The sequence below is a fragment of the Lupinus angustifolius genome, chromosome LG11, assembly GCF_001865875.1.
Source record: "Lupinus angustifolius cultivar Tanjil chromosome LG11, LupAngTanjil_v1.0, whole genome shotgun sequence".
In the NCBI taxonomy this organism is placed as follows: domain Eukaryota; kingdom Viridiplantae; phylum Streptophyta; class Magnoliopsida; order Fabales; family Fabaceae; genus Lupinus; species Lupinus angustifolius.
Window position 1 is genome coordinate 123,276 of NC_032019.1, and position 22,114 is coordinate 145,389.

At 34.9% G+C, this 22,114-nt stretch overlaps 3 protein-coding genes and 1 long non-coding RNA gene across 10 annotated transcripts; 1 reads left to right on the plus strand and 3 right to left on the minus strand.

Annotated features, from left to right (window-relative positions):
• Window positions 536-2,127, minus strand: LOC109359957 (polygalacturonase-like). Its single transcript, XM_019604653.1, has 4 exons — window positions 1,964-2,127; window positions 1,572-1,883; window positions 976-1,494; window positions 536-844 (listed from the first exon to the last, which is right to left on the minus strand). The coding sequence occupies exons 1-4, from the start codon at window positions 2,087-2,089 to the stop codon at window positions 611-613; spliced, it is 1,191 nt and encodes a 396-aa protein (XP_019460198.1). The 5' UTR covers window positions 2,090-2,127; the 3' UTR covers window positions 536-610.
• Window positions 3,353-22,104, plus strand: LOC109360364. The gene is made up of 3 exons (XR_002109166.1): window positions 3,353-3,367; window positions 17,728-17,734; window positions 22,020-22,104. It is a non-coding gene; the product is annotated as an uncharacterized LOC109360364 (long non-coding RNA).
• On the minus strand, window positions 9,727-12,561 carry LOC109360363 (OBERON-like protein). Of its 5 annotated transcripts, none has more exons than XM_019605193.1 (3): window positions 12,436-12,561; window positions 10,772-11,900; window positions 9,727-10,614 (listed from the first exon to the last, which is right to left on the minus strand). In XM_019605193.1, exons 2-3 carry the CDS (start codon window positions 11,856-11,858, stop codon window positions 9,998-10,000), a joined length of 1,704 nt encoding a protein of 567 aa, XP_019460738.1. In that variant the 5' UTR covers window positions 11,859-11,900; window positions 12,436-12,561; the 3' UTR covers window positions 9,727-9,997. The 5 variants fall into 5 exon arrangements, with proteins under 5 accessions (XP_019460738.1, XP_019460735.1, XP_019460734.1 ...); XM_019605190.1 differs by having other exon boundaries at window positions 10,772-11,890; window positions 12,427-12,561; XM_019605189.1 differs by having other exon boundaries at window positions 10,772-11,898; window positions 12,427-12,561.
• LOC109360361 (nuclear pore complex protein NUP133) lies at window positions 13,118-21,429 on the minus strand. 3 transcript variants are annotated; one of them, XM_019605187.1, is made up of 9 exons: window positions 21,153-21,429; window positions 20,946-21,070; window positions 18,325-20,157; window positions 16,563-17,281; window positions 16,328-16,480; window positions 15,247-15,583; window positions 14,677-14,747; window positions 13,279-13,851; window positions 13,118-13,244 (listed from the first exon to the last, which is right to left on the minus strand). In XM_019605187.1, exons 1-8 carry the CDS (start codon window positions 21,317-21,319, stop codon window positions 13,303-13,305), a joined length of 3,954 nt encoding a protein of 1,317 aa, XP_019460732.1. In that variant the 5' UTR covers window positions 21,320-21,429; the 3' UTR covers window positions 13,118-13,244; window positions 13,279-13,302. The 3 variants fall into 3 exon arrangements, with proteins under 3 accessions (XP_019460732.1, XP_019460731.1, XP_019460733.1); XM_019605186.1 differs by having other exon boundaries at window positions 13,175-13,851; XM_019605188.1 differs by lacking the exon at window positions 20,946-21,070 and having other exon boundaries at window positions 13,175-13,851.

Below are 22,114 nucleotides of genomic sequence, written 5' to 3' on the forward strand. Positions count from 1 at the left end.
ACGTTTCATTTTTGTATGATAAGTACATGGGGAAAACATTATGGCACTACATTAATCATAAATTTATTTATGTTGGATGATTACTATATCAAAATGCTTATGACCATGTACCCAAAAAATATATGCTTATGACCAGTTTTCGTACAATGCTTGATTTGATGACTAATACTGTAGTATACACTTTGTGGAAGAGAACAAGAAGGCTGCATGGTAATAGCAATTAGCATAATGATAAATTTTATTTAATTTGAAAGACAGTCTCAAAACAATTGAAACTTAGAAGCCTATATATATAATACAACTAATTGTGATAGTATAACAACCATTTCTAGTCGTTTTATTCTCAGGTCCCTACGGACTATAAAAAGCCCTCATCCTCATTTTAAGGGATGTCACTCTCTATAAATAATAAAATAATATAAACAAAAGAATATTTAAATATAATGCATCATATCCAAGGTTTTAAATTTCGGTTTGCAACCACAAAAGTCGCCACAACATGATTTTGTAGGTCTTAGGAGTCTTTGTGATCACATTGGTCATATGTTTCCATAGTAATCCACAATTTTAAAATGTTGAATATCCCCGCAATTGGTACTGCGACCATAATTTAAAAGATTGATTTTGCAGCTGTACAAGTAGGAGCTTTCCCTGAAATTTTAGGGCTAACATTAGCGCATACGGCAACCGTGGGAGCTCCCTTGTATGTGAGGTTAATATCACTAAGCTCCACGCCTTGACATGGTACACTCTTGCTGCATAGAAGTATCACCCCTTCCTTAGTTGCTGAAGTGCCCTTGATGTTTTTAAAGTAGACCTTGCTTATCTTAACTTTGGATGGGCTCTAAAGCATTACAAGCATACACAAATCAGAAGATTATAACATGTATGTCCTTATAGGATTAAAGAAAACATAAAGTTTAATGAAAGGAATGGATGAAGCTATATCTAAGTTTAGTAAAATGAATTAGATACCTTTTTTGAGCACTCATTCCAAGGACAATATTCTTGGTCTATAATGATTGGGTTGGCTACATTAACCATGGTAATATCTTCAAAACGCATATTAGTGACAGTAATTGATACAGGGGTGCTAGGCCAGCTCTTGATTCTCACACCATTATCTGCATTTTTTATAGTGACATTCTTTACTAGAAAATCATCAATATTGTCTTCATTATCATATAACCCAAGGCTTCCAACACTGATGCCATGTCCTGGTCCACATTCGACATTTTTGACAACTAGACGAGTGTTGCCATCACCTAATGACACACAATCATCTCCGGTAGCAATTTTGGTGTTAAGAACTTTCACATTATTTGATCTACCAATGTGGATCCCATCAGTGTTGGCGCTATCATGAGGAGCACTCACTTTGAACCCATCAAATGTAAAGTTATTGCATGACAAAACATTGACATGGAAGTATTTACTGTCCTTGGAAGTTATGTCCCGAACGACGGAATGATTTAGGAAATTAAAACCAAGATTCTGCACACAAGAAATTTAATTCATTAAAAGTTCTATTTGGCAACTACGGATGTGTGTATGTTAAATAAGTAATTTACCATTGCACGCCTCGCACAACTCTTGTTAGATCCACATTTATTTTGTTTCCAGGCAGTTGCACCTTGACCATCAAAAATACCATGACCTGATAAGGTGAAATGGGAAACATATCCAATAGTAACCCATTGCTCAGCCCCCTTAAGTTGACTGGGGTCTGCTGGTGCTTGAATTGTACCATCAACCTGAATTTCAATGGGAGCCTTACAAGGACCTTTTACCTCAACTCCACTCATCTTGTAAGTCCCCTTAGGAATCACAATTTTGACGTTACTTGTTGCTGCACATGCTTCTTTCCAAGCATTTATGAAAGCCTTGGAAGACCATACATACAAATTAGTTAAAAAATAAGTAAATACAATAATAATAATCGATAAAAATTCAGCTTAGTTACTTGTGTTATATCTCCATTTTGTGCTCCAAATTTTTTTATATCAATGGTAACTGGTTGAGCTTTGCAGATTGCAGCCAACAACAATAGGGATGAAAACAACGTTATGATACTAAACTTCAAGGCCATGTTGATTATTGATAAACTTTGTCTTGTTGTACTTTTTGTGTGGATGGATGTGTTTATTTTGAAAGCAGAGTGAAACACTATTTATAATGGAGTTGTGATGCTTCAAAACCATTAACAACATGAGAAACTTAAGTGTGTCCGTGGATGGAATTGACTGAGCCCATTATCTATTGTTAGCAATTATATTATTATCACTCATATTTAACCAAGATATACTATAATAAGCTTTAAGATTATATGTTAAACAATCGTGTTTCTGACATCAAACATTAATCTTGTGTGGTTAAGAAAAGGCTACATACTACAATTGACCACTAAAATACTTATTGAATAGATATATCATAGATAATGAAAGAGAAGAGAAAGAGAAGGTGGTGAGGGTACTAATTCACATTTTATTTTATAAAACATTTTTTAATTATTATCATTATTACTAATTCATATCCCATCTTTATTGGAATTGAAATAACTATATATCTTCTTAGTCAAGTGAAGACACAACTAACTTCCTATTTCCCATTGACCTTTTGGGTTGAGATAAAATTCAATTCATTTTTTGGGTCTCTCCAAATCACTACATTTATTTTTTCTTTTCATAAACATGTATGTATACATATATCTGCTCCTTCAACTTGTGTAGACATTCATAATGAAGCATTACACTCATCTCATGACAAGATTCAAAATCTCTCTTTCTGTCTCTTTTTATATATCTCTATCTCACCATGCATGCATATTCTCTATCTCTTCCTTATTCTCCTACTTTCCCTTGTTACGTTCCAATGTTGCATTCTCAATGCACCACGAAAACCTTCCAACACATGAAGCCTCCATATCAAAGACCTACCTCCCTAATGATTCCACCGCCTCAGAGATAGTAAGTATTCTTCTGGTGGGTTGGGTTGGATAGGGACATCAACCATACTTCATCGAACATTGAAGCATTAGGCCTTGCATGAGTTTACCCATATTCAGGGATGCAACTTATTACCTTTGCTCTTGGAACTCTGGGGTTTGACATTGGAATAATTCACCCCACCAACTAACCTTCGCTCTTGCAAGAACCTACAACTAACCAACAACTTCTGAGATTTGAAGTTTGCTTTCGTGTCCACCCCACCAACTATAGTACTCCTCCAATCTCATACGAGGAGGAGGTGCAATACATGGAAAATTAGTACAGGCAGAAACAATAGTATCAAAACAATTATCTCATGGAAGGCAACCAACAATACACAAAACCATGGGGCAAGATGCAGGACCTTCATATAGACAAATGTCATACCGAAGTATCAACCTCCACAACATGATAAATATTCCAAGATAGAAGATACTCTGAACAAATTCATGCAATTAACTAGAGAAAATCAGAAAAATACAAATTCATTTATAAAAAGCTCAGAGGTTTAGGTAGGACAACTAGCCAAGTTATTGTCAAAAAGTCAACAAGGCACATCCAAAGCTAGTATTGAACCAAATCCAAAGGAAAAGTGCAACACAATCACAACAAGAGGTGGCAAGAGGGTTAGCTATGATTTTGATGATCATATTGTTGAATCTCATAGGGCTCTATATATCACCTAGGGGGTGAATAAGTGATACGGTATATAGTTACCATTGCTCGAATAACATTTGTTTTCAATTTTCCTCACTCTTTAGAAGATTAACTAATGACTTAATTGATTAATTACTTCTGCATATTATCGATTATATGAAGAACCTAATCGATTACTCAGATCTTGTTCTTGGAGTAACAATTTTCTTTGATTTCTAGGATGACCAAGATTCAGTTAAACTTATATGCACTCTTACAGATGATTAAGCATAATAAATGCACATAAAAAAATATGAAAATAACTCAAAATAATATGCATATGAAGTTAAGTAAATCAAATAATATGTAAATGTAAAAAGTTAAGGGTTAAGAAGTATGAGACATGGATTTTATCTTGGTTCGTTTGTTTATCCACGTGAAAACTACATCCAAGTCACCCCTTATGATTTTGAGATATTTTTCTTCACTATGAAATTGAAACCAATGTATTTACAAACACACTTTCAAATTTGATAATTCTACAAGTAGGGGTGTAAGAGGTTCCGGGTTAAACTGTGAAACCGATGGAACCAAACTAAACTACAAAATGTGGTTCAGTTCAGTTTCGCGGTTCAGTTTGGTTTCGCGGTTAGGTTCAGCTTTTTTATTTGGAACCATTTGAGTTTGGTTCGGTTCACGGTTTTGGAAATTTTGGAATCATTGGAACCGAATCGAACGACATATTAAATTTTTTATATTTGGATGGTTAGGATTTAAAGTTAGGAGATAAAATATGATTGAGAATTTAGGATTATTAATACATATAGGCTATAAATAAGAGGTAAATAGAAAGAAAAAAAATTAGTGAACAAACCTAAATACCTATTATCTCTACTATCCATTGAGAAGATAGAAAGAAAACTAAAAAACTAGTGTACATTGTCTCACTATCTAGAGATGAAATTAATTAAATAAAGAAATTAAAGAACTAAAATAAAATAGATAAAGAATTTGAGGACATTACTGATGATGTAGATTAGTAGGTGTTATTGTTGGACTAAAGAATTGATAACAAGTTTGTCGTTCTTAAATTTTGTAGGACATTGTCGAAGATTTTGTGCACTTAAATTTCAAGTTTATAGTATGCTGAGTTGTTGAATTATTGTTGTTTTACTAAAAAGAGTATTGAATTAATATTGAATACTTTATTATTGATGTGTTTAGTATTTATTTAGTTGACTTTATACTTTGCAAATAATTTTCAATTATTTCTGAAAGGATTTTTTTAATAAGTTGAATAAACCGTAGAACTAAACAGAGCCGTTAATGAACAGTTCGGTTTGGTTTGGTCCTTAAATAAAATTTGCGGTTAATTGAGTAGAACCGACTCACATCTTTGTATTCGGTCCGGTCACTAAGTTGCGTCAAAAAGACTTTTATACCCTTATCTACAAGAGCTCATTTCTTGAACTCTAAGCCAAGCAATACGACTTAACCTTCACTTGCCTCTTTCAGATACCTCACCTACTCATGATTTGTCCTAGCTCATTCTTGCTTCTCTTCAAGACCCTTATATAAGCGGTGAAGATAACTACCTAATTGCAGCTAGGATTTGCCCAAATTTTTCCTCTATCAACGATGATACTAAATACACCAAGAGAATATGTTTATGCCAATAAGTATACTTAACAAATTGTTGCACCTGTGTGTGCTGAATATACACTATTCCAAAATCTAAGAACTCTAATACAAGTCTCACAAATTTAAAATATAGAAATGTGAAATGGAAGGGTTTTTTTGTAAAATTTGACAATTATGGTTCTTTGAAAAAATTTCTAAAGATTCTCCCTTTTCTCTCTTTTTCAAAACCACTTTGAAAATCTCTTTTTTGATATGAAAGTGAATGAGCAATGTGATTTTTGAAAATATGTGTAATCAAATTTTTGTGGGTTATTGTTCGTAATGAGCAAAATGGAAAAAAAACTTGGGCTAATATACAATTTTGTTTTCTGGTGCACGTAGTCGATTATCACTTCATTTAATCGATTATCGATTCTTTAAAATTCAGAAACCAGAAACTGTAACTAACATTAATTTATTAAATCCATACTTAATCGATTAATGGGTTACCAATTTTTCATTGCTTAATCGATTAACGGGTTTTTGATAAAGATATTTCAATGTGATATGAACCTCTTACATGATTTGTAGAAATATGATGCATGACTTTGAATGATGTTTGATTTGAAAACTCTTTTAAATGCATCAAAATCATATGATCATGTATTTATGCATGTGTATGAAAATCATGTATGTATGCATGTAAGTCTCATTTTAGTTATGATAGATTTTATATTCTGAGACTTCCATTAAGGTTCATCCTAGCCTAGACTCTTTCTAAGCAAACATCTTAAGATATAAAAAACACTTAGTCTCTAGATCTTCTTGATTGTTTGAGCTTGAATGAACTTGAGTTTTGACTTTTGACTTTGTTGTTGAATTTGTTGTTTGTTGATTTGTTCACGCCTTCAAACTTTTCCTTGATATACAACATTTGTCCTTGACTTTGTTGTTACTCTTTTGTCTTCATCAACTTCTCCCTTCATCAAAATCTATATGATGCATGCTTACATATACAATATGCTCATTGTTGCATGCTTGCATTTACACATATAGACCAGGAGCAGGGAATTATTGAAAAATAAAAAGCGAGTGAGGAAAGAGAGGAAAGGATAAGAGTGGAGAAATCAATGAGTGATTAGAATAAAAAGAGAGAAATAGAAATAACAGAAGTTAATGAAAAAAGAAAAATATAAAGAAATAAAGAAAGTGTGAATCATAATTCATGGCCAAATAATAGAAAATAAAATGAGAATAGAGTACCTATTGTCTTATGTTCGAAAAAGTAGGATACGGTGATAAATGGTATATGCAGTCAAATATTATGTTAATCTGTCTTATCCAACTTTATAATCTTTGAGATCACATGATCTGTCAAGCTAATGACATTAAAAAAACACTTGTTGGGACATATTCTAATTTTACTAATATTTTCTTATTTATTTCATTTTAGCAACTACTTTTAATTTTTTTCTATAGTTTTTTTTTTTTTTTGTATTTTGCATATTGGAAAATGTCATATGATTGAAGAATGAGAGTTACCAAATACCCTTATGCTCATATTGCTTGGGCAACGGGCACGGGCGAGTACGGGTAGTAGCTACCCGCTACCCGTTTCAAAATAGAAGAGTATACTCATACCCGCTCGTACCCGTGAGCGGGTATTCGCAGGTATTTCTGGGTACCCGCGGGTTTCCTCTACTATAAATAATTTTTAAAATTTTTACTTCTATTGTGTTTCAAATAAGATGAAACTTAATTATTTTTGTACCTTTTGATTGAATATTTTGAAAAAAATGCTAAATTTATTGGTGGTTTCTATTTGTGTGATTTTTTGTTCTCATTTTTTAACAAAAAATATATATTTTCTTTGTAAAACATGTGTGTTTCTACACATGTAATAATATTTGTAGGGTGTTTCACCACCAAGCTCAATAAAATATGTAAACAATGTAAAAGAAAAAAATGTACATAATGTAATAAATGTTAGAATAATGTATTTTTATTTTAATTAAATATAATATATTAATCATATAAATAACGGGTATCCGCGGGTACAGGTACCATAATACTCGTACTCGCCCGTATATACTACGGGTATTTTTAAAAACCTATTTATAATACCTGCGGGTACCCGTTTGTGACCCGTACTCGTGCCCGTACGGGTTTTACCTACGGGTACGGGTTTTTTTGCCATCCCTAAATCCAACTTACCTGGTGGGGATGAACTTTAGTGGTTGTGGTGCACAACATGGGGAAAGAGAGGGGTTGATACACAATACTAACTAGAATACTTAGAGATGACCTCATTGACAGGGGCAACTACTTTTTGTCTCGATCAGTGTGAATAATTTACAATTATATCATTTTAATTTTTTTGTTTTTAATTTACTATTTTTACTTATCTTTAAAAAATTGTGGTACGAATTCATGCATTATGTTAGACTACTCATTTATGTGCAAATTGTTTGAGTCAACCAACATGTTAACCTTGTTCTTATTCTATCAATTAGCATAACTAAACATGCAAGAAAATAGGACAATAAGTTTTGCCATTGTCTATGATTAAACTTGTTAGTTTGTGCAACCATTTGTTATGTGTGACTGTTGTGTGATTAAAGTAATGCATGAGTGAAATTTGAGTGATACACTCATGAAATTATGTTAGCTCGCACTTTGTTAGCACTTTTGAAATTGTTTGTGTCTCTAATTGTATTGGTATATGTGATGCATTGAAATAATTAATCTAGTTTATATCATGAGAACCGGATTAGGCCAAATTTAATAATATCCTTTCATGATTTATTGTTTGCTCTCCTATTGAGAATTAGCATCTCTTTGGTGAATTATAATGAACCTGAGCATAAATATATTCAAAGTAAAAGGAAAGAACATGTTGATTATTGATAAACTTTGTCTTGTTCTACTTTTTGATGTGTTTATTTTGAAATTAGAGCGAAACACTATTTATAATGGAGTTGTGATGCTTCAAAACCATTAACAACATGAGAAACTTAAGTGTGTTCATGGATGGAATTGATTGAGCCCATTATCTATTATTAGCAATTATATTATTATCACTCATATTTAACCAAAATATACTATAATAAGCTTTAAGATGATATGTTAAACAATTGACATCAAACATTAATCTTGTGTGGTTAAGAAAAGGCTACAATAGTGTTTCTGAAATATTTATTGAATTTCCACAATTCTTAAGACATTTTGGTGGACCATACTACCCTCTATAATTGCATGAGTCTGTGCAACCAACACTTGAAGAAACACATGTAGGCCATTATCTTCCAATGCTTTGTCCCTTCACTTAACTCTCCAATGGAACCCAAAGTAACTAAGAATGCATCTCAAACTCCTACACCGGCTTCTCATAAAGTGAGTCCCCATCTGGCTCATTCTCAAAGGTGTATATATCATCTTCACATCCTTCAAATTTCTTTATGTATTCACTGCATTGTTATTGTCTTAGAATGCCAAAAGCAAGTGGCTCATAACATTGTTAAAATTAAACAGTTCTGAGATGTTCTAGAACAAGTACGTTTCTGTTTACCTGTTTTTGGTGAAATGGTGGACAAGAAGAGTAGAATAAGCATTAACTTGAGCATGAACATTGCCATTTTTGGAAGGAGAGAGAATTAGAGTGGCTTTGCTGATAAAAACTCAGAATAGTATAGCCAAGGCACAAGCAATTTGGTTATCTATATAGTGAATGAAATAATGGTAATGAAGTTATGGGCTTTGATTTATGGCTAACTGGCTAAGGATGAATTTTATATTCCCTTGCAAGTGGACCATGCAGGACCAGATTGAACCAACCTAGGCTCTACCATTATTATAAAATATGCCAGTGACAAGGTCTGGTGGTCACATTGGTCATGATATGAGTATGTCATCACACTTTATGACAAAAAAACTGAGCTGTAACAAATTCATTAGAAGAAGAAATATGATTGAGTACAACATTAATTTGATCTTTGATATTGACATCATTAATCAATTTGGTTTTATATGATTACAAAAACTTCAACTTAGTCTCTTACTTTACTCACAAAGAGACCAAATTAATTGATGGTATCAATATCTGATGAATCATATTGAGATTAAACTCAAATTAATAGTTAATGTGGCGATGTGATTTAACACGGCATCACATTATAAAGAAGGAAACACAAAGAAAAGAGTTATTTACTTAGCTTTCCCTACTGTCAAATGTTCTTCCAACTCAACCAAGCTTTTTACTTTCTTCTGACAAAATGATTATTTATCTCACTTTTCTCCTCCTATTCTATTCTCTCCCTCTTTTTCTCTATTAGTGGCCCTCATTTTGTGTTTGTAGCCATACTTGGAGCAGATAGTGGAATCCTCCGTAAAGTGGATAAACAAATGTAGCTGCATGGAGACATAGCAGTTCCTCCATCCTCTGTAATCAATCCATTCACAAATCCCATACATAACTAATTAAATATATTAATCAACTAGTTAAATCACAAAATTTAAGCGACACATACATAACTAACAACAAAAGCATGTATTCATACAAACAATCCATGGAGCAAGCCTAGTTTCAGTGATTTTAAGCCTTTACCACTACCTCTTCCATCTACAAGGCTTACACTGTCTTGAATCTAATAGAATTAAATTAGATTGACTCTAAATCAATTGTTCAACATGAGGATGGCATAGCAATATATATTATGTAAAAGATTATAACACACACTGAACCGATGAACCGTTACTCATGGATTTGATCGGAGAGGGTGACAATCATTGGATTGACTATCTGCCATTAGAGGAACATTATAGAGAAGATCATGGATTTTGGAATACATCAGCATCGAAGAAGGGTCACCACCACTACTGCTCTGTGATACACGAGAACTCTCCTGCAATTTGATCTTTTCATACAGATATTGCTTCTCAGCCTCAGCCTCACTTAACTTTTGTTTCAAATAGTTGTTAGTATACTCTTCCTCTGATTTATCTGACTTGGCAAGAGCAATCCTCTGGAGCCTCTCAGCCTCTTGTTTAGCCTCATTAGCCTTCAATTGGAACATCCCAGCCTCTGCATTTTTAAGCCTAACAATTCTCTCCAGTTCTTCAATCTGTGACTTCTTTTTTTGCCTATCCATCTTCAGTTCTGCTGCTTCTCTGGCCTTATCTGCTAATTCCCGGTCACAAGCTTCGAGAGTCAAGCGAGCCTTCTTGAACATTCTCATTTTCTCATCAGCTACCATTTCCATCTTTCTTATAGCCTCTTGTACCACTTCAGCAATTCTATTGCATGCTTCCTGTGGAGCAATCAGCCTTCCAGTTTCTGCATTTTCCAGGCCCTTTGGAGAGTCCATCTCAAGCTCTTTATTCAAGAAAAGCTTTGGTTAACACTCAAACATCAAGTTGAAATATAGCATTTTTTATCAGTATAGCTCCCCTAAAAGAATAGCAAACATACTTTTATATAACCGAAGACTTATATCATGGGAGAAATTGCAAGCAAACTAGAAAAATTGTACCTTGGAAAACCATCAATATTGCCCTGCATGCTGCCTTAGCATCCATTTTTCCACTATTCAGTTTTCCCTTGAGATCGTCACACTTCCAAAATAGTTTCCTTCCTCGCGGGTCTTTACTACCATGAAAGATCCTACTAACAAAATCAAGTTCCCTCACTAAGGCCTCCCCATCCCATGATGGGGCACAATGTTGGAAGACATCTTTGACCCAACCCAACAGTTCTGAAGTCCTGTTGCATGCTTGACACCTGAAAACCATTTCACTTGGTCCTACTCCACTTTTCACAGAAGGGCCCGTGCAAATAAGTTGCTCACGAATGGCACAATCTGTGTGAGTCCAATGAGAACACAAATCACATCCAATCCAGCGGCATGTATTTACTTGAAAGTCAAACTTGCTGCAGATTACACACATGCAAAGATTGCAGAAACCATTGTTGCTGGTGCATGTATCACAGGTACAATCATCAGCCGGAAGCTGGTTTTGGCAAGCAATGTTTCTGCATCTCTTATACACAAATATCTCAATTAGGGAAGTCTGTGATAGACTGATGCTAGGATGTAAGAATCCTTGAATTCCAGTATTTATGGCAACAAGGATTTCAAGCTGCACACGATGCACTCTAATCAATGTCTTGGCTGTTAAATCAGATCTACTCTTAACAAGCTTCTGCAAAATGAAAAACTCATCTCTATGTTGTGAGTCGCTCCCTCCCTCAAGGATAACTCTAAGTCCATTTTTCAGCTCTTCTAGAAATTCTTCAGGTAGACGGTGCATTTTTTCATAGATTATATCAACTCTTTCTCTTGCGATGTCCTGAAGACTAATTTTGTCTGCATTAGAAACATGGCGAGTAACCGACTGCTCAGGGATATCAATCTCAGTTTTTCCATTATCCATCTTCTTTGCTGCAATTGCAACAGCAGTAGGCCAAGTTTCTCGAGAACTGGCACTTTCAGTTTGAGATTCATGGAGATTGTCAGAGTTCGACCGAGGTTCCTCTGGAGAAAGGCGAGGATCCGGAGAAACCAGACATAGAGATGTTTGAAGTCCTCCAACACGTGATTGCTGACGCGGAGGGAGCATTTTTTTGTAAAGGCTTCTGGTTCAAGTTAGGCCTGGAACCCTACCCATGAGAAGATTTACTTTGTCAGTAAATATATGCATCATATACCACCATACAAGACTATTACATAGTATTTGGCTATTTGCTATGCTCAAAATTAGGAACTTTTGAAAATTCATAATCAGGTAAAAATTTGCAGCCTTTCATCCTCAGTCCCGACTCCATACAAACCTCTAAAATGAAATAAAATAAATAAATAAATAAATAAACGAAAAGGATCCAGCCCCTCAAAAAAAGTGAAGAAGCAAATATTATCATAATCCACACAAGATTAGAGTTGAACACAAGTGATTTATGTACTATATATGCAGAAAATCTTATTATCGCAGAATTCAACTAATTCTTCAGCTGAAATAATCAGATCAAGTAATAAAGTTGCAATTTAAACGACCCACCGCATAAAGTTGACCTAAAGTTTAGCAGTTGAAAAGGAATAAACATGATGATGATGATAATTGAAATTCATGAAATGAAAGCAAAGATCTTCAATTTATGTTATAACAAGTGAAAATGGATTGAAAAGCTGACCCCTGTGGATTGAAGGATTGGAGGATTGGAGGATTGGAGTGTATCTTTTTCAGTTTCACGCATCAAACCAAAGAAATGGGTTTAAGTCAAAATAAGTATATGGATACTTTCCCCACTTTACCCCTCACTTGGAACAAAAGGTTGAAGCGGTCAAATACCATATATGTTATTATAATGTCCATGTTTGTTACTTCAATAAATAATCACTCTCAAGTCTCAACCATCTTCATATACAATAACATATCTTAATCTTAAATTTCACTATATAACATAAGAAACAAACTATTATTTTGGGTGAGAGAGGTCCATATACAATAACCAAAACCACAGAACCGATACAAAACCTCCTTAATTGATGGATAAAATAGGGGTGTTAAATGCTTCTAGTTCATGTTTAAACATATTATTTGATTGCTAGTTTAGACAAAATAGAGGTTAATTTTCCTACTTATACCTAATTATGATATCTTGGATAAGCAGTAGCACACCTCGTCTACAATTAGACCAAACCAAATGATATTATTATCCTCAGCAGGTTTAACTAAATCAGTATGTGAGATTGAGCAAATTGATCACAGATTATTATTATTATTATTATTAAGACGCCGCCTTAGTAGATGTGTCAATTTGTTGGTCATAAAAACTGTGACTTTAAAGTGGAACACTTGTTGCTTTTGTCTTTGAATAATACTAGTAAAAGCTACAATTTCTATAAAGGACCCAAACCAGTATTAGTAATCCTGGGTGAAGGAATGCAACACATTCAGAAAAGAACCAATAATGAGCACTATATATCTGCATCACATGTCATGCTAGTACTAGTATAAACCCTACATCAGCTTGTATTATGGATAGGAATGATTTTTTACCACACTATTATTCCATAGGGGAAGGCCCTCCTTCAAGTTTGATATCACGCTCACTACCTAACATGACTGCCATTAACATAAGTTTGCCTGCATCTGCAAAATCCTTGTGCTGCATCAATATTGTTTCAACTGAAGAACTCATACCATTCGGAACAGAAGTATCCTCCAAGTTTTCTTGCCTCAACGGCAATACATGATCAAACCCTTTTTCAAAGGTTTCAGCTCGCGATCCATAACACCTACTTGAAGCCTGGAAAAGTACAGTATTTTTCAAGTTTTGCTGGGTTTCATCGTCACTCCATCCTCCAACTGTGTAAGAATTTTGTAATATGCTCCAATTATCATGAGAGGCAGCATTCTTCCAGCAATCCTCTAAAAGCTTTAAGTGGACCTTACGGAACGACGAACTGGTCCACGCAAACACGTCAAAGGCCCACAATGAGAGTTCCCGCTCTTCACCTTCCAGGCACAGCTTAATCAAGTCTTCTGGATGAAGCAGCTGATGTTCAACATGTTCCTTATCTTCAATGGAATGGAGACACTTCATTACCTTCTCCTGCAGTTAAAGTGTTTTAAGTTAAAATGGATGCAAAGGAACACTAAAAAGCGTGAGACAGAGCTTATCCATGATTCAACAAATTCTACCAAGGCAAATACTGATTTCAGACCTCAAGTGGCACATACAACAACTAGAACACAAGTTTCAATGTCATTAGTCAGACAATGTCGCTGGTGTTCTTAATAATTCAACCATAACCCAAATCCCTATATAAGGTTCCTGTACCTCTAAAACTAAGTTCTTAACAATTTGAGAGTAACTTTCATTCTGTGACAACTCTCACATCAAACCCTTCAGTCATGTGTTTAACTATTTTTTTCAAAGGGGAAACATAGAGAATAGTCCAACCAATAAATGGAATGAGGTAAATGAAGAACAAGATTAACTGGCAATTTTAGCCTCACTCAAAAACGTTAGTAATGTGGAGGAAAACTCTCATCTGTAGAAAACACTAGTCATAATTGAGTTATGTTAATGCACAGTCCTATGGTGATTTGTTAAAAGAAAGCTTGTTGACAAAACATAAAGAGACTTGTTTTTTGTGCATTGGCCTACAAAACATATTTACATTACTAGAATTGAACATTCAAAGCATTTTAGCATCAGACTTGTCTTGATATTCACATAGCCAATTAGCTCTAAGCCTTAGGCCTCAGGGAGGGTTGAGCTCAAAAGTTATTAAGAAAGCATAGAGCCAGAGATAGGTCCCAGAGTTTCATTTATGCATTATATTCATGATGAGTCAATTAAGAAAAAGATCAACAACTTCATCTTCAAATTGACAATTTCTTTTTTAGAAAGAAAAAAAAAGCTCAAATCTACCTGTAATTTTAGAATCTTCAAATCAGCCTCAATTCGATCCACCTTCACCTGAGTACCAGCATCCTTACCAGCTGTTGAACAAGAAAGGGTAATAGTATTTATCAAAAATGCAATTTACAATATATATTTTCTCATATCCAATAAAAAATAGGCATTTAACTTGTAAAACAACTAGAGTCCAATTGAAAATTTGGATATATATTGGATCTTTTAAAATAAAAAAGCCTGAAAATAAACACCAACAGAATGTTAGTACTTTAAGAACCAGTCTCAAAGGTGAACGAATTATAAGGCATACAGTCATTGCATAAGGCTAAAAGCAATGTGATGTTTTTTGCATTATCCATATTAAGTGACATTGTCTGTGACTTTAAATAAAGAGAACGTCAGTATAGGTATCCTAAAGATATGGTACAGGCAAAAATGACTTCAAAATCTCACAGGTTAGTAGCTAATAGAGTTAATAAGAAAAAGGTAAAACTAGATTCTGTAGATATATAAATAGCCTGGAAGGAAATTAAAAAAAAACTGCATAAGACATTAAAAACTACACTACTACAATAGCCATACCGGCAAAAGCAGCTATCTTGGAGAGATACAAAAGCTTCTCTCTGTCCACCAAATTTAGCTTCGACTTAATATACTCCTCTTCTCCTTCTTCTTCAGCAACTGAGGTAGACTGCAAGTTTTGAGTGAGAGCCAATGCATGAAGTGTATCTGAAGCAGAGGAAAATTGATGAAGGAACAAATCATGAAGCCAAAGAAGATCTGGTTGTTCGGTGAGGAAAATGGATAGCTCCTCTGGAAATTCTTCCCCTAGCCTTAAAAGCTCAGAAAATTGTCTACTTTCATGAAGTTTCTTAAAGACATAGTTGCTAAAACCCCCATTGGATCCCAAGCTTTCACGCTGCACACAAACCGCTGAGACATTACTGAGGGGAAGAAAAATCATTTAAAGAAAGCAGGAATAGAATTTAAATATCATCAGAGTCTTAAATAACACCAAATAGAAATCATAAACAATAATTGCACTAGCAAATTCTGTGAGGGAAGCTGAGTTTCTATTCAACAGTGCATGTCTCGGTTGTGTAAACCACTTTGAATCGATACTAAAGACTCATTTCAGGTTCTGCGGCTAAAATAAAGCACATATTCCAGATATGTCTCATGCTTTCATAGTTCAGAAATCAATACTTGGTTACTTGATTTTGCATGATTCAATGGTGAAAAGTGTTGTGCAAGTTTTTGGGTATACTTGGCGAACACCCATTTGCAGTCATTTTGGGAGTTCTTTCCAACAATATTTAAAGGAATAAAATGGAAGGAAGAACGAAAAATTAGGTGGATCTTGCAGTTCCGGTAATGATGTGAGTGTAAGATTTGTGGTTGGGTTGTAATGAATTATCTTTAAAAGGCATTTTCTGTCCCAACTTTGTCTATGGAATAGGACTGATATTTTGGCTTTTTTTATGACTCCACTTCAGTTTTAGGACGGCAAATGTTGTCTCTCTATGGACTTCAGTTTCTCCTTAAAGAACTATCCATATCAAAACATTTGCTTTCCTATGCTAAGAAAATGCAATTATGTATAAAAAAGAGAATAAAAGCAATACAAGTGGCACAACAACAAAGGAGAAAGTCACACACATACCATAATGTTTCTGAGTAATTCTGAGTCATTTAGATCACAGCATATTGTCCACATAACTTTGTAGCATCCATGTCGTTTAGCGATTGATAGCAGATGTGACGTAACTTTCATAATTGCTTCTTCACTCTGTTCTTGAGCTCCTTCAATCAAGTCCTACACAAGTAACCAATTGAACATCATACTTGAATTTCACACCAGGATTTCAAGGATAAGGAAAGCAAAATAGAATAATAACCTTATGGGTATCTTCGAATTCTTTGACTTGTTGATAAAGGGATTCAAGAAGCTCATCACGCCTCACCCAGTATTCATTTAGTAGACCAGTGTGTTCTTCTCCACACTCAATTTTAGCTGTAATAGCACCAGAATATGCCTCAAGTAGGACATCACCTAGTGCTTCTAAATGATTATACACATCTAATTTTGCTGATTTATCAAGCCCAGAATTTCCATTTAACAACTGAAGCAGAATAGAAGCAACACTCCAAATCCCCTTACGTACAACATGTTGACAATACCAAGAGGTTAAACCTTCAGGAGGTGGATACCATAAATGATTCTCATTCTTATAGTTGAAGCATGTCCTAATTATGGCAACACATGCATTTGAGAGTTCACATGCCCTCTGGATCTGGATCCCAAACGGGTGCTCTGGGCTTATAATATATTCTAACTCTGCATCTAAGCAGTAGAAGAAATCCTCAAGATCAGAAACCTTACTGTAGAACACTTCAGCGTTATCCCTATCCATCAGAAGGACAGTATTGCGACGAGCTCTCTCACCAACTACCTGTATCATGTCCCAAAGGGCACCTGACATCTGAATACCCAAACTCGAATTCGAGTAGCCAACATTAGTTGAACGACTCTGGCTAATCAGATTTTGCAGTTCCCTAAGCTGAGTCATTGCGGATAACTTTTCACCATGTTCCAAGATAATTTGCAAGGCGTGTCCTGGCAATTGAAAAAAATAATTTAGTCATTCAACATCCACCTGACATTTACTATGTGTTGTTCTTTCTTCTTTTTCCTATACCTGTAATCATTTATTTTACCATTTCAATTTATTTAATCTTTTTTTAAACTAAAAAAATTGGTTGGAAAACATAATCATCACCTAAATCATAAGCCGAATACGCTCCTCACATTAAATCCCACCCTGAGAAGTCTAATGACAACTAAAATCAACAGTGTATGTGCATAACGTGCATATCTAAATCTAAATAACAAAAAGCATTAAGTCGAGAACTTTCAAAGCGTACTATTGATTTGTTCGCTCCATCCCGCGATAACTAAGTTTATATCATTTGTAAATATTACATGTTAGACAAAGGGGGATAAATAAGACAAATAAACCTCCCCCTTCCTTTCACTCATTCACACATTCTGAGGTAAAGGAGCAAATAGGTGATAATTGAGATTATCTTCATTTTACCCAACTTATAAACCTTAGTCCCTGCCCGACAATTATTTACAATGTATTTCATATAAAACTATCCTAAACTGCTATTAGCGAATCAAATACTCCTTAGTCCCTGCCCGACAACTATTTACAATGTATTTCATATAAAACTATCCTAACAAGTATGATTTCTTTACCACCTGCCCAATGTGAAATAAGTTCATAATCCAAATAGTACTCTAATGTATTTCATAAAATTGAGGATGAGCTTTGGCACAATGGTAAAGTTTTTTGTCTTGTGACAGGAGGTCATGGGTTCAAATCCTGGAAACAGACTATTCTCTTGCAAAAGTAAGGCTACGTATTTCTACCCTCCCACACCTCACTAAGTAGGAGCCTCCTGCACTAGGTCGCCCTTTGTTTCATAAAATCAGGTCGATGGGTAAATTAAAACTGTACTCACTTCACCCATGCACATCATGTAACAACCAGCTTAAAACATAAGCAAAAAATTTAAGTGGACGTGATAGTACTGTAAAAGGGAAATCAAAGCAAAAGCAATTAACTTTTCGTGAACAGACTATAGATTTCATACTCTGCCTAGAACACAGCTCCTCATGGCATTTGGACAAAGCAAGAAAGTGAAGGAACTTTTGATGCTTCTGCTGCTTTTCTAAGAGTTGGGTGGAAACAGCAGCCATGGCCAAAATCTCTGCGCCTCTAGTTGTTGTCCAGTGTTTAGCTAAAGTGTCAATGATCGATTTGCTCATTCTCACAAAAACATTTGTTTCTCCATCCCTTTCAAATGAACCAGAAGTTTCTAGCTTCTCCAGTGACCTGTCAAGTTGCCCAGATGATAAAAATTCATTGAAAATATGATGCAATAAAGCTTCTGATTCTTCATCTTGTGCAGTTCGACGTGTAATACCACTCAAACCTGCCCTTTGTCTATCTCCAGCACCCCATGCTTCAGAACTAGCCCTTCTGGGAGCAAAGTTACCAGAAAATGTAAGATTTCTTATCTCTTCTTGTGTGGATCTTTCATTTGAGCTGCCTTTGCGTGATAAGCTCCGCTCAGGTGGTTCAACTCCACCAAGTATGACAGCCGTCTCAGGTATTGCCCATATTCCTGCTTTCTCTGTTAACACAACCCATGCACCTTCTTCATAATCATCTGCAGAAGGAAGGACTGAAGCATCTAGTACTTTTCCAGCGTCATAGGGTAAATCAAATTGGTACAGTCGAGTACAATTTCTATAATAATGGGAGACAGTTGCAGTTCCATCCCCAGATATTACTAGTGTAGAACCTGAAGGTTTTCCCCCTACCCGAAGCCTCATGGAAAACAAAAAATCTTTATCTTCAACTCTAGCTTTTGGGATTATCACTTCAATAGGAGCTTTTTTCTCCAAAACCCTGTCATTTGTATTCTCTCCACCCAACCCTGATTTATATTGCATGGTTAGCAGAGAATACTGCAAGTAGCTTGAACTGCTAATCCGGTCCTTACAAAAGATTGCAAAAAGAATGGTAAACACTTTACCACGATCATCTACCATCACATCAAGAAGCCAGATTTCCTTTTGACCAGCCAGATCCTTTTTAATGCCAACCTCAGCATCTGTTCCAACAATCTCCTGAGACCAAAGCTTTGAAACATGTACATCAGAATTAAACTCTACCCTAAAACACTGTATCCCTCGGTCAGTCAATACCAAAAATTGTCGATTTGATTCCTTAGTAGAATAATGTGGTGAACACCATGTCAATGACTTTGGATACCCCTTATTGCTCACAAATTGACCTGAATCACCACCCCCTTGGTGAGGGAAATGCACAATATTTTCATATACTTTTGTCCTATGAATGCCAGAAGGCAAGCAGTGAAACTTCCAAAGTTCACCATTCGAGCTACATGCAAGGGCAACACATATAAAATTGCAATTGGGGACTGAAGAAGCAATCAAAGAATTAAACAGAGGCAATGCATTCACACCACTGCTTAGCTTACTCTGTCCTCGATGCCTGTTGAAGGAAGTCTTCCTATCAGGTGTCAAAAGAGCCTCCAACTCATCAGAAGATGCAAGACTAGTGACTGGAGCATTGTGTGATTGAGAATAAATGTCAGGCCAGTATATAACAGCCCTAGTTTTTCTATTGCACATAACAACAGCAGCTGAGTTGCAATGTCTTGCAACTTTATTGGTTCCCACGGATGCGCTGTCACAATTAACAACACAAAGCAACCAGCTACCAGCATCACTCCTGCCAACATCTCCATCATCCAAAGAATCGAAAGGAATTTCAAGAACAACACATTTCATCAGAGAAGCAGGCGACAAATAACTCCAAAGGAAGACCTTGTTTCCACAAATAATCCAAGCCAGTGATGTACTCTTGTCAATCCCACCAGATGTGTAATCTTCAGCTGCATTACAACATATCTCAAAACATCAATCATATTTTTTTGTCTTTGAGTGTGTTTGTTTCGAGATTTATACTCAACAAATTCACTATTTTTTGTGTGTGTGTGTGAGGGGTATCATGTTTTGGTATTGACTGTATCCCTAAAACATGTACAAAGAAGTTATAACATAAACGAGTATCAGAATTCTGGTGTGTTTTTGTCTTATAGTAATGGAGTATCATAGACGAGAGAGAAACAGAGTCCGAAACTCGAAGGACGGTAAATCAATTTAAAAATGATTATTTTGGTTAACCAAACACAAATAGATTCTGAATCATAGCAAAACCAATAAAAATAAAATCACTTATTTTACACAATCTAAAAACATTTATTTTCAGCTTAAGCAAACAGGCCCTTAATAAATATGATTTGTTTATTGTATCAACCATGGTTTTAAATATGGGTCTGGGACTGCTACAGGCACCGCAATGTGGTTTTGGGACTTGCCGAAACCACATTTGTCAGCAATAGTTAAAGGTTTTGGTGGTCTCCGAAAACGTGACCTCTAATTAAAACCTTGGAACTGTGAACTTATCCAAGTAGTGCTATATCCATATCTCATATCTACATCAATGCTTCCTAGGATGCAACTCAACTAATCCACACATAATGGAATTAGTTGAGTTATCAACTGCATTACAACATATCTAAAAACATGAAACTTATTTTCATTTGAATCCAACACCATACAACTAATGCTACACATGTTAACAATTCAAGTAGATGATAAATAAAGTTGTACAACTTACCAGAAACACGCTTATGGAGCAAAGAGGCTTGGTCATCGCGGACGAGTTGGGGAAACTCGGCAACGAAAACAGGATTAACTGAATCAGTTGTGTCATCTTTTCGAGTTCTATTGACCTGATTAACCCTAAGCAAAGAGAAAAACAGAAATCAAAGAAAGATGAGTTATGAAATGAATAAAGAGTTAAGAAATGTAGTTAGTTAATTACCGGGCGAGAATGGATAAGGTAGGAGCCCATGGAGCAGGGGTGCCGGTGGAAGGTCTATTATGGAGGGCGGTTTCATCGACGGAGATACGGTGAGGAGTGATCGGAGAATCGTGGTTGTCGAGGAGTCTCGCATTGCTCTTCTTCTTGTTGGTTCCAGCAGAAAACATTGTAACTTGTCAATAATCACAATTCCCTATTCCCTATGAATTAGGGTTTATGTATAACTTCAAACACAAACACACACCATTTCAATCACCAGAGGGAAAAGTTAACAACCCTGTTCAAACGTTTACACGCTTTTATTTTTTAACTCATTCTTTTATATACCTTTTCTTCATTATTAAACTTTACACGGTAATTTAACTTTATACATTTTTTCTCTTGAATAAATACAAAATTGGAATAAAATTACACTACATAAATCAAATTGAAATATTGAAAATATGTTTAAATTTTGAATCCATATATGAAACAGAGTCAATTAGGTATTATATCATATACCTACTTCAATTCTTATAAGCATATGTAACTCCATCATTTGTATTACTCTTTTAGATAGTTAATAATAATTAAACATAAATAGTGAATAATGTAGTAAGTTAATAATAATGTATGAAATTTATATACAGTTGGTATATACATTTTTTCTCTAAATAGATAAGCTTGTGAAAATAAATTTTCTTATCTTATTGCATAACCTCTTGTTGAAGTTTATAACAGGAATGTTTACGTCAATCGTTATATAATTATTTTAATTGAATTTTATTTGTTATTTAATTTGAAGTTAATTTCTCCGTTCAATCTCCCACTAATAAAGATATATAAGAAAAGGGCTAAAACAGTGGTTCCCTAACTTGTGTTTTGTAGACAAATGAAGTAAAAGAAGAGGTTGTAGTATTGTCATGGTTCCAGGTTTAAGGAAACAAGTCTTGATTGTCTGTTGGATTTAACAACCTTTCTTA